A 15,533-nucleotide genomic window follows, 5' to 3' on the forward strand; every position below is an offset into this window, starting at 1 on the left:
CATTGAGATTTTTTACTTGGGTTGAGTTACAGGGCGTATTTCATATTTAATAGCATAAAATTACCTTTAGCGCACTGGGTTATCGGGGATTAGGAATTTGAGTTTCATGTGTTCGGGCTTTGAGCGTTGTGTCTTTGAGTTTCGGACGTTCAAACGATGCGCAGTCGCTTGGCCAATCAGAGGCCAGCTGCGCACAAGTGTGCGTGAGTTCTCAGCATGATCTCGGCACACTGATTGGGGGCCTAAAGCTCTACCAAACTTACGTCTATGAAAAAAAAACAAAATTATAAATGTGCTTCCAAAAAACTGCAATAATGAAAGGCACATTTAGGTATTATTAAGTAGTTTTAATGTCTCCTAAGCCATTGGAAGTAAAGCAATTGTTAATGCATGTAAAGAAAACTGCTATACAAATTTTTAAATAAAAAAACTACTGCAAGTGTATAGTATAAAAGTAAATATACATACTGCTCAATGTTACTTAGAACAAGGTATTCATTTTTTATTTATAATTATACAACTAAGACAAAATCCACAAAGGAAAGAAATCAGGTGCTAACAAGAGATGTTATAGCTCACCAGGTATTGTGATAAACTTTATTTTAGCCAAACAGGTAGAACGTTTGAAAGACGAGAAAAAGAACATAAAATTGCTTCTGATAACAACACTGTCAATTTTACGTAGTTAAAATTTAAAAATTTCTAGTCATTCAATAGAATATGACCATATTTTTAATGATCACTAAATTATATATATTTGCAATAAAAGTAAACAACTAGATTTTTTAGAAGCAATAGAAATTAATAAATTTAAAAGTTCAGGCAGACTATTAAACGGCCAGAAAAATTTCAATAGTGCACCTTTACTAAATTTAAAATTTTAATGCTACCACTATCTAAACATGTGACGTACACACTTATATTGTATTATTATGTATTGGCTCTGCCTTCAGTATGTATATTATACAGCAACGCAACATAATTAAGTTTAGCTAGAATTTAATAGCCATCTGAAGAAGTTATTGTGTACTAACACAGCTGTTATGGAAATATTTAGGTTTTGATAGGAAGTGAGAACGGTGTGTTTAAGTTATTATAAACATAAATCTTCATCCAGTATCACCCAACATTATTGATTCCTTATAATGGCGTATTAAACTCCTACTTAATAAAAAGATTTATGTGCTACAATAATGTTGTTTATTTACTACTTTTTTTTATTTAATCATGCAAGAAATCTTAGTTGCGGCTCATTACTGTTTGGTTAAAAATGCCAGATAATTTATATGGTAAAAAAAAGATATATAGCAAGAAAATGAGCCATACATTTTTTAGTACAAAATTTTACGTAATATAAGATAGTGATTTTAAAAACTTGCTACAAGGTTAAGTTATTGTTGAAAATTTATTCCAACATCTAATATATTTCTTAAAAAATTTGTTTTCTTGCAATGTCTTCAAAAAAATTTTTTTCATTAAATATGATTTTTTCCATAAAAATAAAAAAATGTGTCTTCTAGCTAGAAAAGAATTAAAGTTAAGAATGTTTGAAAATAAGTCTACAAGCCTAAAATTACAGCATTTCCAAATATTCAGTTACTTATAATTTCTAAAAAATTGGACTAAAAAGAACTAATACACACATGTATCTTTGTTTTTTCATGTAGAATACGTAAAAAAACCAGGTGTAAATCTCGGGATCCCCGGCAGAAGTGAAACTTCCAACTCAAATGTTATAAAACTCGGTATAAGAGAAACTGAGAAAATGAGACTTCACCTAATTTTAATAGGTTTTGAAGAATCTGGTATTAAAATAGTATAAAGTATATGACTATTACGTATTTGAGCACACGCGTGCATAAAATACATACATCCTTATTCAAACAAGTTATTTAACACGTGATTCGCATATTGTAAGTACTTCCACGTTTGCTATTATACATTTATTAACACATGTACGAATCGTTGGTCATAAAATGCAAAACAAAATATATGCTTTCACTATACTGCCTCGGAAAAAAGATACTTTTTTCCAGCTACGACGGACAGAAAATCCTTTTATTTATAATTACTATTAATGCATTCGATATAAAATAATATGTAAAATTAATTCTTGTTGGAATCATTCTATTCGTCAACTAAAACTTTTTAAAAGTTTTGACTACCATAACAGGAAAATATTGTTATTTACTTAATCTGATTAAAAAAAAAAATGAAAAAAAACAAGAGGCATGGCTATTTTCCGTTGTAAGGTTGTAATTTTTTATTCGACTCATTTTCTATAATTATTTATAAAATAATAAAAAAATTTACCCATGCTTACAACTAGCTTCTACTTACCTCAACATTATTAATAAAAATATAGGTTTTGATCATGTGACAACTTTTTTCATAGTACATATGAAAATAAATTAATTTGTAGCCAGGATATGTAGGATACAGTGTTTGTATGAATATATGTAATATATTTTTTTGCACATAAATAATTATTCTTGATTGGGATGTAATATGGACCACTGGAGGGGATAAGAAATTCAACATGGCGCGGAAGAGTCAACGCATACACACGCACAGCATAGGACTTGAAGGCTATTTTTCCTCCGTGTTTAAGTTTTTGATGACAATGAGACACGTGCGTTTTTCTAAACTATATTCATATCAGGAAACAGCTCCCGGTGCACTTTTTTTATACTCTAGAGCTATGTTACTCACGAAAATCCGAATTAAAATACGCAGGTGATGATAGAGTAATGTATCTGTATGTACACGAGCACTGCTGTATACGCGGGAAAGCTATCAGCAGCTATGTATTTTAATTCGGATTTTCGAGAGTTACATAGCTCTAGAGTATAAAAAAAGTGCATTGGGAGCTGCTTTCTGATGTAAATATAGTTTAGAAAAACTCACGGGCCTTACTGTCATCAAAAACTTAAACACGGAGGAAAAAAAGCCTTTAAGTCCTATGCTGCGCGTGTGTATGCGTTGACTCTTTCGCGCCATGTTGAATTTCTTATCCCCTCTAGTAGCCCATGTTACATCCCGATACGTGGAATTATTTTTGGCCTATTTGGATTTTTTTTCGAGATATTACTGTTTTTCAAATTTTGAGAGGTGACCTTATGCCAAAAATGTTTTGAAGATTTTTAAATGTCCATATTAATTTTACAAACACGGCATCAGAAAGAAAATTTTTTTACTTGTTCTTTTCAACACACAGTCGAAAAAGGAAATTATTTATGTTTGTAAACAGTCCAGCCCCTCTTTATTCGTTCCCCCTTAGAAAGCCCGTTAAATTTTTTATTTTAAGCCAATTTTGTTTTTCTTTCGAGATACAGCATTTTTTTGTGTTTTCAAAAGTTAATTTGTCGTAATATACGTCTGTATGTAATAACTGAGGATGTTAAAGTAAGTAGGGGGAAGGGTGCTGCAGGGTTCGAAAAATGTTATCAAGTGTAGATGATAGAGAAATAAGACGAATTTCTGCCATTACTTTAGTAGCACTCAAGGGAGCTGTGAAATGGTACTTAGAGGACTGTAAAAGGTTTATCACTTTCTTTAAAAAAATAAATATACAATATAAATCAATTTTATAGTCCCTGCTCTTTTTACATGGTTTAAAATATATAAACTATGGTTATTACACCTTGAATCCAACAAAAATGCATATAAAAATGTACTGTAGTGGTGAGGCAAGATTTTGCACACGTCAGGTAAGTTAGGTGAGTAAGAGTGGTGATAACACCAAACTATAACTATCTATTTTCACATAGTTATTTGGAAGGGGTAATGGCCTTAAAAGTAGCCCACGTGCGTCCACCTGTGCTACAATCTTGTACACCGATGAGAAGTTTCTGTAGAGTGTTGAGTTGTTTAATTTATGTTTTTTTTATTACAAATAACTTGTAAGTGCTTGATTGTTGATTAAGTATTCACTGTTTTTCCCTACCCTAACTTTCATTATTTATTGTCATGAGAAGTGACGTAAAACTATGATAGCTAGCTGTAGTGGAGCCTCGTCGGATACGACCCACGTTCACGTAAGTGCTCCCACCTTGCTAATCCACCTTGTATCGCACCTTTTATAAGTATGTACACATAGTATAATTGAGTTAGCTTTTTGAATCAGGAAACTAATAGTAGCATGAAAAATCATCATCGCAATTTTTTTGTTTTTCTAACAAATTTTATTACTTGCAAACCCTAAAAAGTTTAGCAAAAGCTCCAAAAAAATGTTAAAAATGGTCAAAACTTATTTTTGGCACCTAGAAAAAAAATTAAAAATCGTGCTAAAAAATGTTCAACACAAAAAATTCCGTGATTTCAAGATGAAAAGAATAAGCCACACTGAGCTCCCATCGGTTAAGCCATTTTCTCGAAAATTGCAAAAAACTGTCATTATTGGCCATTTTCAAAAATCCAATTACTCGCATTCTAATCAATATTTAGAGCTAAAATTTAGACACAAGGTAAATACTATAGCCCTTAAATTACACGAAAAACTTCAGCAAGATAAGTTTTAAATTTTTTGCGAATCGCTCAGAAAACTAAAAAAGTACATTATGTGACGATTGCGCGAGGAACGCGATTCGCGCACGAGTTACATATACTATTTTTTGAAACAGTGTGTGAGAAGATCGACTTAATCCAAACAAAATATTTTTATCGTGCTTTTGTTTATTTTTTATTGTCATTATAGATGTTTATCGTAAAATTAAAGCTTATAAAATTCAATCTGATTTTTTCTTTTTTTTTTTTGAGATTTCCATTGTTTCACAATTTTCTTTTTTATCACTTCTCTTTCTTTTTTTCAATGGCGATCCAAATATAGCGTTTTGCATGGTAGTCGGAACATAGTCCACTCTTTGATATTGTGAATTGTCCTTCGACTCGGCTTCGACATTATTTATACCTACAGTTGCGTTATCAAACCTTATATTAGACGTAGAAGGAATTTGATTTTCAACTGCATAGGAATTGGCGAGTGGTGTTGTTAAGTTGATTACATCTGTAATTTTTTTACTTATTTTTTTTTTTGGTTAAAAAGTAACTCTTCTGGGAGGAGTGCAAGTGTATGCTGCAACGCTGGAAATTATTTTTCTCATAGGGATGAAGTTACATACATGCGTTTACGCACAATTGGCCCCTTTTTTGTGTTAATAAAATAAAAAAAACCTATAGATCTATTTAAGAATGAAGCAGGTTTATTTAATAAAAATTTTTCATACAATCAAAAAAATTACAGACTTATACAGATTTTATAAATCCAATTCAAAAGGGTTTTTCCATAAGGTTACATGCTAAATTAAAAATTTTTTAAACGAAACATGTGAAAAAGGGTGCAGTTAAACGATCTGCTTTTTTGTAAAGGTATTTCTTATTTTCTTAGAAAGTTTTTTTGAAACAATCGGAAGATTTATTGAAGAGCACAGTCTTGTACTGGCCAGCTGACATATTGTTTATATGGTATTGTGCCATAAAGTATTGTTTATAATTGTTTTGTTATTAGATATGAAAATCTTTCTTGAAACTACATCTAACTTACGTAGGTATACTCATTTCAACGATAATTGTACCAACTTTGTACATAAAATCGCTTTATACGAGGTACACTTAAATTTATAATTTTATTATTAGCCATATAATTTTATAGAAGCATACCTTTTTACTTGGGTACCCAAGCACCCACTATCCACTGGTTTATATCTAGACTTGTTGCATGCGTTACAAATAGCTACAAAGCAATTATTATATGAATGATGTTATTTAATGATAAATAGCTAATAAATGATGTCAAAGACAGTTTAATAAGCCTTTTATTATGTACATTATACAGAGGTCAGAAACACACTTTATTTATTTGTTCATTCACCACCTAACAATAAATTCATAAAATTCATTAGATATGATAATCGTGATAAGCCAATTGAATACATATTATAAGAATCTCATAAGATCAATACAAAAAATCTACAGAACGTTCAGCATGGAGAATCTTTACGTGCTTGAATGCTAGTAATGTGTTTAAACTTTGCTTGAACTATGATTACAGAATGTTCTTTAAGAATAAGAGTTATACGTATAATAAAATAAGCAAAAAAGATTAAAAAATGTGTAATTTAGTAATTTTCAGTTAAAATAAGATCGAAAATAGAAATAACCATGTCACTTAGCTGATCATTTTCTTATATTATACTGTACTCATTTTGAATTAATATGATCAGGCATTTCCATTTATTTCTACTAATTTAATTTACTTATGTTTACACCATGATTTCAGTATAAGCCTATTCTTTTTTTTTGTACATCATTTACAGTTTCTAATTTTTTGGGTAACATATTAAACGCAGTGATGGCAACATATTTTAAACTACTTCTATAACTATTTAACTAACATTGAGACAGTTGAATACTTTTATGTCTAGTCACGCTATAATTGTTCAAATATTTTACTTGCAAATAACTACATTCACATACAAGACAGTTAAATATGTAGGCCTGTTTTATAGTCAGAGGTTTTAATTTCATTTTTATTTTATCCAAATTTTTTTTGAATGTAAACTTAAACATTCTGATATGTAGAAATTGTAGGAGACGATTATAATTTGTTTGTGCTAATGAATGCTACAGCACTTCATTTGTATGTTTTCTTAGTTTTACGTTATATTTTTTTTTAAGATTCATGGTATGGATTTTGCATTCATTGAACTTTGTCTGATTAATAATACTACTTTCCCATTTTCGATTCAAAGTGTCATTGGTCTTACACAGTTTTATTATGTCATTTATTATCCAAGGCTTTCTGTTTCATTAATTCTATGACTTTCAATAATTAATTTGTCAACGCATTTTCCAACTTCAGTAATTATTTTTCTTAAAGACTAATCAATATTATTTTTAGAAATACTATCACAAATATCAAATCATTTCACCTTTTTTGCAATTTTATTTCATTTGAGTTAGTTAAATTTAGGTTTAGTCCATTTTTTATCTAGTTTTAAGTCAAAGTTGCAAATAAGTGGTCCATTACACTACTCGTGAGCTTATGTGTCTTCGAATTGAGACTACATTTAACATAAATATGATAAATACACGACCATAAATTATCACAGCTTTCTCTTGGCCTAGTTGTACTAAGTACTTCAGAACCATAACTTTTTCTAATGGATTGAACTGATATTTATTAGTAAGTGTATTTTGACGATTGTATTACTATTTATATCTCCCAATATAATATATGACTTCTTTCGATAGTATTGTTTTTAAGGGGTGAGTCCAGGTCATGTATGAATCCGGCGTCTCTGTCATCAAAACATGTGTACACTCCAGTCACCTTTATTCTGTGTTGACCCCTTCAGGCTGTTATTGACAAAGCTTTCAGCTTATTTGCAGTTCATATTTTGCTATAATGCTTGATCTTACTATTTTCATAGATAATCGCACCGTCAGCCTTATTTATATAACTGTCATTTTTGTACACCTTTTGTTTTTGTGATTGTCAGTATATATAAAGTTACTATAATAGGTAGCCAACCATGCTTCTGTACAAATTATAATAACTGGTTTTATTGTAAAATCGTTAATATAGACTTCAAGTTTAAGTTTTTTTGAACTAATACTTCTGATATTAAGTAAAAGTATTTAAAGTCCGTTACAAGTTATCGTTTTAGAGTATTCTGCTACATTTTTGCATATTTTTTTTTGAAGCAATTTCTTAGTAGTCATTAGCCATTATTAAATATTTTGTAATTAAATTTGGATTTGGTTCTATTGTATCATTAGTTTCGTTTATGCTTCTTTCAAGTAACCTCTTAAATCTAGCATATTCCTTTACTTTGCCATTTTTGTGATTTTCATCCAGTGAAACTCCAAATGCAATACTTGCCTCACTGCATAGAGTACATTTAATTTTATTACAGTCCGTAATTTTACATGCAATTATTTAATGATTAGTAGCACATACTGCACATTTGGCTTGATTTTGGCACCTAGTTTTACAATAAAGTATTTACAGCATTCTATATAACATGATGAATTGCATTCATTTTAAATTCTACATTTTTGGAAACCTATCTACACAAAATCTTTAAGTATTATTAACATACATGCAGTACTCTTTACTTTTATGATAACATTTTCTGATCCCCCTACATTTGGTGTAAGCGTATGTGAAATTTTTATATTTTCTCTTTTTAAAATATTTTTCACATATAGTTAACGATATATTTCTTCATTTCTTATGCCATCATTTTTATCAACTCCTATGATTTTTATTAACGGATTTTTTAATTTTTTAATTTACTTTTGTATTCTTAATGATGTATAACTCATTCTTTAGGAGATCAATACTTTGATTCATTTCACATTGTTGTACAACCCTTTCCTTGGTCACTTTTTTCAGCATGTTTATTTTTACATTATTTTCCTCTATATAGTTTTACTTGGTTCAAAATTTAATGTTTTTTTTTGTCCTAGGTCCTTTTGATAATTTCTAAGTTTATGTACTAGCTTGCCTACAATATTCTTTTCTTCCCGATTAATATAACATGTTTTGCCAGTTTGGAGGTTAATTCATGATCATTACCACATATCACAAGTATTTTACCAACTCCTTGTTTTTTTTCTGCACAACTAGTATAGTAAATCGCACTACATAAAATGCAAATGTACACACTTGATTTTAGTTTTTTCTCTATAGCACGTAAAAGAAGCAGGAGCAGGTAGAAGGCCCAGTTCTGCATCCTCCACTATCTTACCAAAAAGCTTTTTTTGTTCAAACAAAACACAATTTTTTTTTCAATCATGTTTCTTAGCACGTTTAAATGAGGAAGATCTAGCAAATACGCTATTTCTATGGAACTTCACTTGATCAATTTTTTAAATAAATTCCTTCAAATGAAAGTGGAAAACATTTTTCAGGCGTTAGTGCACATTAGGAAAATCTTAAGATTAAATTTCTGTGTGTAATACGTCTTTTATTTATTTAAAATAATAATTTGTTGCATTATAGAAATTTAAGTTATTATCTACAATAAAATTAATAACTTTGGTGATATCACTCAAAAACAAAGCCTTACGTTTTCCATAAAAAAAATTTTGTAAAAGTTAGAAGTAAATATTTAAATACATTTATTAACAGGAAAAAATGAGTCCCTCCGTGCAAGAGCCATTCTACGATCATTAGTACCACTGGATGATTTACAAGGTGTTTTATCACTTCGTTTTACTTTGATGAATCCAGCGGCTGGTGAACCAAGGCCAAAAAGTGACATGCCATCAGGTTTAATTCCAGGTCATAAGCAAAGTATAGTGCTCTTTCTAGAGCGCGTATATGGCATAGACACACAAGATTTGTTTTTCAAATTGTTGGAAGAAGCATTTCTCCCAGATTTAAGAGCTGCTACAATGTTAGATAGAGTAAGCATCATCTTGTAGTGTTTTAATTCCAATAAAATTTTATTTTATAATTCGCATTTTATGATTTTTTATGTCTAATGACAGAATGACGGACATGAATCTGACATGGCGTTGGCTATGAACCGTTACATTGGAAACAGCATTTTACCATTACTCATAAAACACTCTAAATTTTATAGCGAAGCTGATAATTACGCAAGCTTATTAGATGCAACGTTACATACAGTCTATCGTCTTAGTAAGAACCGAATGCTTACCAAAGGCCAGCGAGAAGCAGTTTCTGACTTTCTGGTAGCTTTGACAAGGTAATAAAAAGGTCCCTAAGAATAAAGTAATTTATTGTGATACGATTTTTTATTATGATTCCAGTCAAATGCAACCAAGTATGTTATTGAAACTTCTTCGAAAGCTGACTGTGGATGTTTCAAAGTTATCTGAATATACAACTGTGGCACTAAGGGTAGTCTCTTTAAGTTTCTTATGTTAGCAGATATTTTAATTAACTTTAGTTATTTGAACATATTTTTTACAGCTTCTTACTTTGCATTACGACCGATGTGGAAAGTATTATGGCTCAACTAGTAGCCAAAGCCTTTATGGATCATCAAGTGACGAAGAAAAACGTTTGACTATGGTTTTATTTAGTAATATTTTTGATTCTTTGTCAAAAATGGACTACGACCCAGAGCTTTTTGGAAAAGCTTTGCCATGTTTAACTGCGATTGGTTGCGCATTACCTCCAGATTATACTTTATCGAAAAACTATGATGATGAATGGTATGGAAGTAAATCTGCTTCTACACAATCACCTGACGGACCTTATAATCCTCAGCCAATAAATACTTTAAAGTAGGTTTTTATTGGAATAATATAAATTAAAAAATAATTTATGTATGGTATTAAACTTTTTTTTAAATAAATTAATCTTTTTGACACAGCGTTGCTCTTACAAATGACTTAAATCAAATAGTACAAAAATTTTCTGAACACTATCACGATGCTTGGGCCAGCCGAAAATTAGAAAATGGTTGGACTTATGGCGAACAGTGGTCAGATATTAATAAAACTCATCCAAGGTTAAAGCCATATAGCATGGTGAGTGATTATGAAAGAGAAAGATATAAAGAACCCGTGAGAGAAAGTTTAAAAGCTTTGCTAGCTATTGGTTGGAGTGTTGAACATGCTGAGATCGATGTTAACACACCAACTCGCAACTCTTTGAGAAGATCATCTAAAAGCCAGGTAAATAATAATCAGTTTTATTGAATATTTAGAACCTAAAATTTTATTAACATTACTGCAAATGAATTTTTAAAGGTCGATGCTGTAAATGCTTTTGACTATAATCCGCATCCTGTTGATATGACTAACTTAACATTGAGTAGAGAAATGCAAAATATGGCAGAAAGATTAGCAGATAATGCTCATGATATATGGGCAAAGAAAAAAAAAGAAGAGTTACTAACGAATGGTAAGGTTGATATTTTATTAATAACCTAAATGCCAACCAAACCATTGCTTGAACCTTTGGATAACGGGCTGAGCCTATTCAAAACTATAGATGTTTGTAGTGACCCAATTCCGTGGCGATATATATTATACGCGTTTTTTCGAATCAAAAACTGCTAGAACAACCTCATAAATGCTCACGATAGACGAGGCAAGACCAGTAGTGTTTTAGTAGAAAGGTAATTTTGGCCGTATAACCTTTTGCATTTTAGCGCAATTTACAATGATGATAGTACATACGCAAAAAGAAGAATTCAACAGCAGTGATACATTTTCTATATTAAATAGGCAAAAATTCTAAGACTGCCATATGTGAATAGGTTCTGCTCAGAAAGCTTATAATTATTGCCCTTCTACCAGACTCATGTCGTACCAAAGTATTCTCAATAGGAAGTATCTACTATGTTAACAAAAATACATTTTTCTCAAAGTGACTAATAGTTTTCTCAAGAAACTCCACATACTAAACAAGCACTAGTTTTACTCCAAACTAATAATGGTTTTTATTTTTCTCAAAAGAAGCGTATGTGATAAGGCTTGAAAGGAGGGTACGGTCAATTATTTCCTTGAGCTAAGCTTAACATGTATACAAAGACATGGTGCCTATCAGTGGTACTCTATTATAATTAATAAGCCATTCTAGTTAGGACTAGATTTTTAGGTAACTTATAATCTTTTCAACACCCTTTTTAGTTGGCTTGCATCTCTTACGTACATTCGTACCACACACAACAGTATCAACACTTGAATACCCACCCATACATTTGAAATTTATATAAATGTATTAAATGTATATATAAAAATAAATTTCAATTTAAAAAATACACTTACATACGCTGTGTAGTACGGTATCATACAAATGTATAGTCTTATGATTTCATTTAAACAGGCCCGTCCAGCTTAAAACAGACTAACGATAGCGTGTGTCGTATTAATCATGTAAACATTTTATTTTTAACTCCTCTTTTAACGGAGACTCTCGTTTTTTATAAAATCTCAATTTTTAGTTACAATAGTATCTTTATGTTAAAGTCACGTTTGCGACATTGAGAGCAACTCAATTTAAAAAAATGAGCCTATTGATAAAAAAAAAGGGGAATAATACTTTTTTATGGTTAGGATATAAATATAATACTCAAGATAAATTATAAATGATTAAACTGTAAGTATAAAATTGTAAGAGTCATTTTAAAGTACAGTAAGGTATCATATTGATGGTACTAAATAGTTGGGTAGAATTGCTCTAATCCTTTGAGGAATAATGTAAATCATTCATCCTCTCTTTATGTTATATCTTGAGCCGTAAAATCATTTTTCTCGTATTTGAGAGACGGTTCGGAAATCTGTGCCACTTGCTGGAAAAAAGTTACAGAGGTAGTGACTTTTAAGTGACAAAATTGGACTGAGAAAATTCATCGCATTGTGCCTCAAAATTTGTGTTATAGCTGGTGCAAGAGGCAACTATACAGTGTGTGTGTACACCTATCATAAAATTTAATATATTATACGATCTAAATATTTCTAAAACTACATCTGGAAAAAGAAATGACAACAAAGAGTGTATCGCTTCGATAGTTCGTAAAAATCCTACATCAAAGTGATACCTAAGCTTACATAAAATTGGTATGAATTAAGTAAAATATCAATTAAGTACACAATTAGGCGTACAAAGGATGGACCTTCTTTAAAAACTTAAATTAAATCTAATGATGCCTTTATTAAAACTTTTCTTACGTTGCTCTTTAAATAAAAAACACATTTATTTATAAGTAAACAACAGTCAACGCAATTTTTTTAATTTCAAAGCTTATTAATTGTCAGCTATTGTCGTTGTGGTGAATTTTTGTGAGGATTATGCTTTTATGATAATTTGTAACTATAAGGAAAGTGACGTATTTTACTGACAGAAGCTGAGCACTTTAAAAACCACTTTAATTTTCAAAACATACGCAGATCGTTAGGTGATTTAAGAGTTTTTATAGATTGAAACTTGAATAAAGTTGCCCAAGGGAAGAATGCCTGTAAGGACCTAGCTGAAAGTGTAAAGAGTTATGCTAAACGTGTTAGTTTAAGAAGGATCTACAGTAATCCAATTTTACATCAACAGTGCTTCATCTGTAGGCACAAAATTTTTTCAAGAGTATCGGTTTCAACATACTACCGGAAAGTACCAGTGTAACCAGAAAAAATTAAATAAAAGATTTAAATATGTTAGCAAAGTCAATGTTTCCTTATTATTCTAAATCATGTATATTTCAAGATTATGTGTCTAGTAAATTCTTGCGCTACTGCGTCGATAGATCACCGCCAACTACGTTAAAATTCCGCTTGCATGGTTCTCAAACCCTTGACAGCCATTGAACTGTGCACTGCCTATCTCAGCTGTATCCGTCTCAGTCAGCATCAGTAATTTTCCCTTTAGCTCAAGAGCTTGCAGAAGGCATGACACGAGGCCACAGAGAATCCACTGCTACATCTAGACTCCATGATTATCGATGATATTTTTGAGTTAGAGGTCGCCTCCAGTACTCTGCTCTCAGCTTTAATAAGCAATACCAACCGATTCTGGATGGGTGATATTTGCTCGTCATTTGTTAGGCTTATGCTCAGGCACTTTACGGGGGAGTCCGACTCACCAACGCATATGTTGCTCGCAAAGCTTGGATCATTGGCGACAACTTAAGCACTTGTTAAGGGAGTATATTGTTTGTGCTTGCTTACAGGCATGGGCTTGCTACGCAATACATGGCGCCTTTACCAGCAACATTTATTATGCGGGCCTATTTAACATGTTATCAATCAAGAGCCAAAGAATCCACATTAGTGAGGGCTATATTGCAGTCTACGTGGATATGCCTACGAAGGCCATGCATCTCAAGATGGTTAATGACTTTTCAACCGAGGCACTCCGAGGCAATTTTCATATCAGTAGCCCCTTGAACTCCATTTTTGATGCTAACTTGCCACCTAATAAACCCAATCATCTGGCCCACTAAAAGCTTGACCACAGCATACGAGATAAATTTTTGGGCCATTTGAGTTGCGAAAACTGAAACACGATAAAGGTTGAATTTAAACACAAACCCTTAATATACTTGTATAAGATGACTCATTATTCCTTGTAATGTTATTAAATTTATACTTTTATAGGCACATAATGCAAGAGAATTAATGAGCGATTTCAGATTAGTAACAATGAGACAATGTGTAACAAAAGTGGATTTCCCATATTCCTAATCTTTCACCATGCTTCCCTCGATGTGTATCGCACCACGCCTTTTCCCCTCCACGCAATACTATACCACACCACGCTACCACAGAACAGCACAATTTTAAATCATATTACATTTTGTTTCTTTTTTCTTAACCAATTCTTGAAAAAAAAATTTAAAAACACCTTTTAACAGAATTTGAACCAGATTTATTCGTGACATAGTGATTTTTCGACTAAAAGACATTTGTTATATTTATTGGGGGGGAAGTTAAGAGAGGTGGAAGAAGTGCAAAGAGCGCAAATATGCAATGATGCCGGCAATTACATTTTTTGCATGGATATACTTACATACACCCTTTTATCCATACTTGCTCCCTCCGTTTTTGTTTTATGAGGAAAATAACGTGTAGATGCATTAAAAAATTTAATAGGTTTACATAAATGAAATTTGACGCAATCTTTATTAGATTGTACGTTAAACTGCATTTTTTTAAATTAAACTTTTTAACAAGGATACAATTCAGATCCTGCAGTTTCTTATCGGTATTTTTTATGCTATTATAAACGTAAGTTCCATGTTTAAATAATACTTCACAGAAAAATCTATGTGTAATGTACGTCATCAAGGAACCTTCACTAGCAAGAAATACGACCCTATTAAAGAACGCAGTATTACAGGATGGTTTTCTTAGCTTTTTTAACACAATTACATTTTGGGTATTAAATATGGACTAGGAATAAGTCTACAAGCGTATGTGACAGATCTGAGCATGAAGTTAGAAATGTAATCAGCATAATCCGTAGGAAGTTGCTTTCAAATCTTCAGAAGATTTGATAAAAGCGTACAGTCTTGTACTGAGCAGCCTGGTAGCACGTCTTGCTAGGACTTTAATAAAATTCATTTTATTTACGTAGTATATTATTTATCATCAACAATTGCATCATGAGCTTCGTACACAATGTTGTTTATTAAGAAATATTTATATTCATATACTGTTTGCCATATAATTTCATAGATATTCATAAAATTTTACTAGTTAATCCTTTATGAGAACTTTATGCATGTCGTATAATACGTATATGAGGCCTTTACTAAAAAATATCTTACACTGATAGATATTTAACTATGGTTTATACAAACGATCAAATAAAAATGAAGATAATTTAAAGATTAAACATTTTTTTTTATAAATATTTATTCATCTTCTTTTCCTCATTTTTTAGTGTCTCTTGCACATAATCTAGTGGTAAATATATATTAACACTCTTATACGATAAAGTTATTTTGCTGTCCCACCAATATGTACCGAAATTTGCAATTTGAGGAAGTGGAAGACAGTAAGAGTGGAGAAAAAGGAGGTACAGGGGGTACAGAGAGGCTATATCTATCTACATT

At 31.2% G+C, this 15,533-nt stretch overlaps 1 protein-coding gene across 1 annotated transcript in view; it reads left to right on the forward strand.

The window, feature by feature from the left end:
• RyR (Ryanodine receptor) overlaps window positions 1-15,533 on the forward strand; it is a 1,110,242-nt gene that overhangs the window by 809,495 nt on the left and 285,214 nt on the right. Inside the window, exons 34-39 of the mRNA XM_089598062.1 lie at window positions 9,137-9,414; window positions 9,499-9,719; window positions 9,784-9,874; window positions 9,947-10,263; window positions 10,353-10,656; window positions 10,732-10,885. Coding sequence (XP_089454188.1) covers window positions 9,137-9,414; window positions 9,499-9,719; window positions 9,784-9,874; window positions 9,947-10,263; window positions 10,353-10,656; window positions 10,732-10,885 — 1,365 coding nt within the window. The remainder of the gene's footprint in view (window positions 1-9,136; window positions 9,415-9,498; window positions 9,720-9,783; window positions 9,875-9,946; window positions 10,264-10,352; window positions 10,657-10,731; window positions 10,886-15,533) is intronic.

Source organism: Copidosoma floridanum, unplaced genomic scaffold (assembly GCF_036245765.1).
Source record: "Copidosoma floridanum isolate Cflo_tuat_1 unplaced genomic scaffold, Cflo_Japanese_pri ptg000004l, whole genome shotgun sequence".
NCBI classification, from domain to species: Eukaryota; Metazoa; Arthropoda; class Insecta; order Hymenoptera; family Encyrtidae; genus Copidosoma; species Copidosoma floridanum.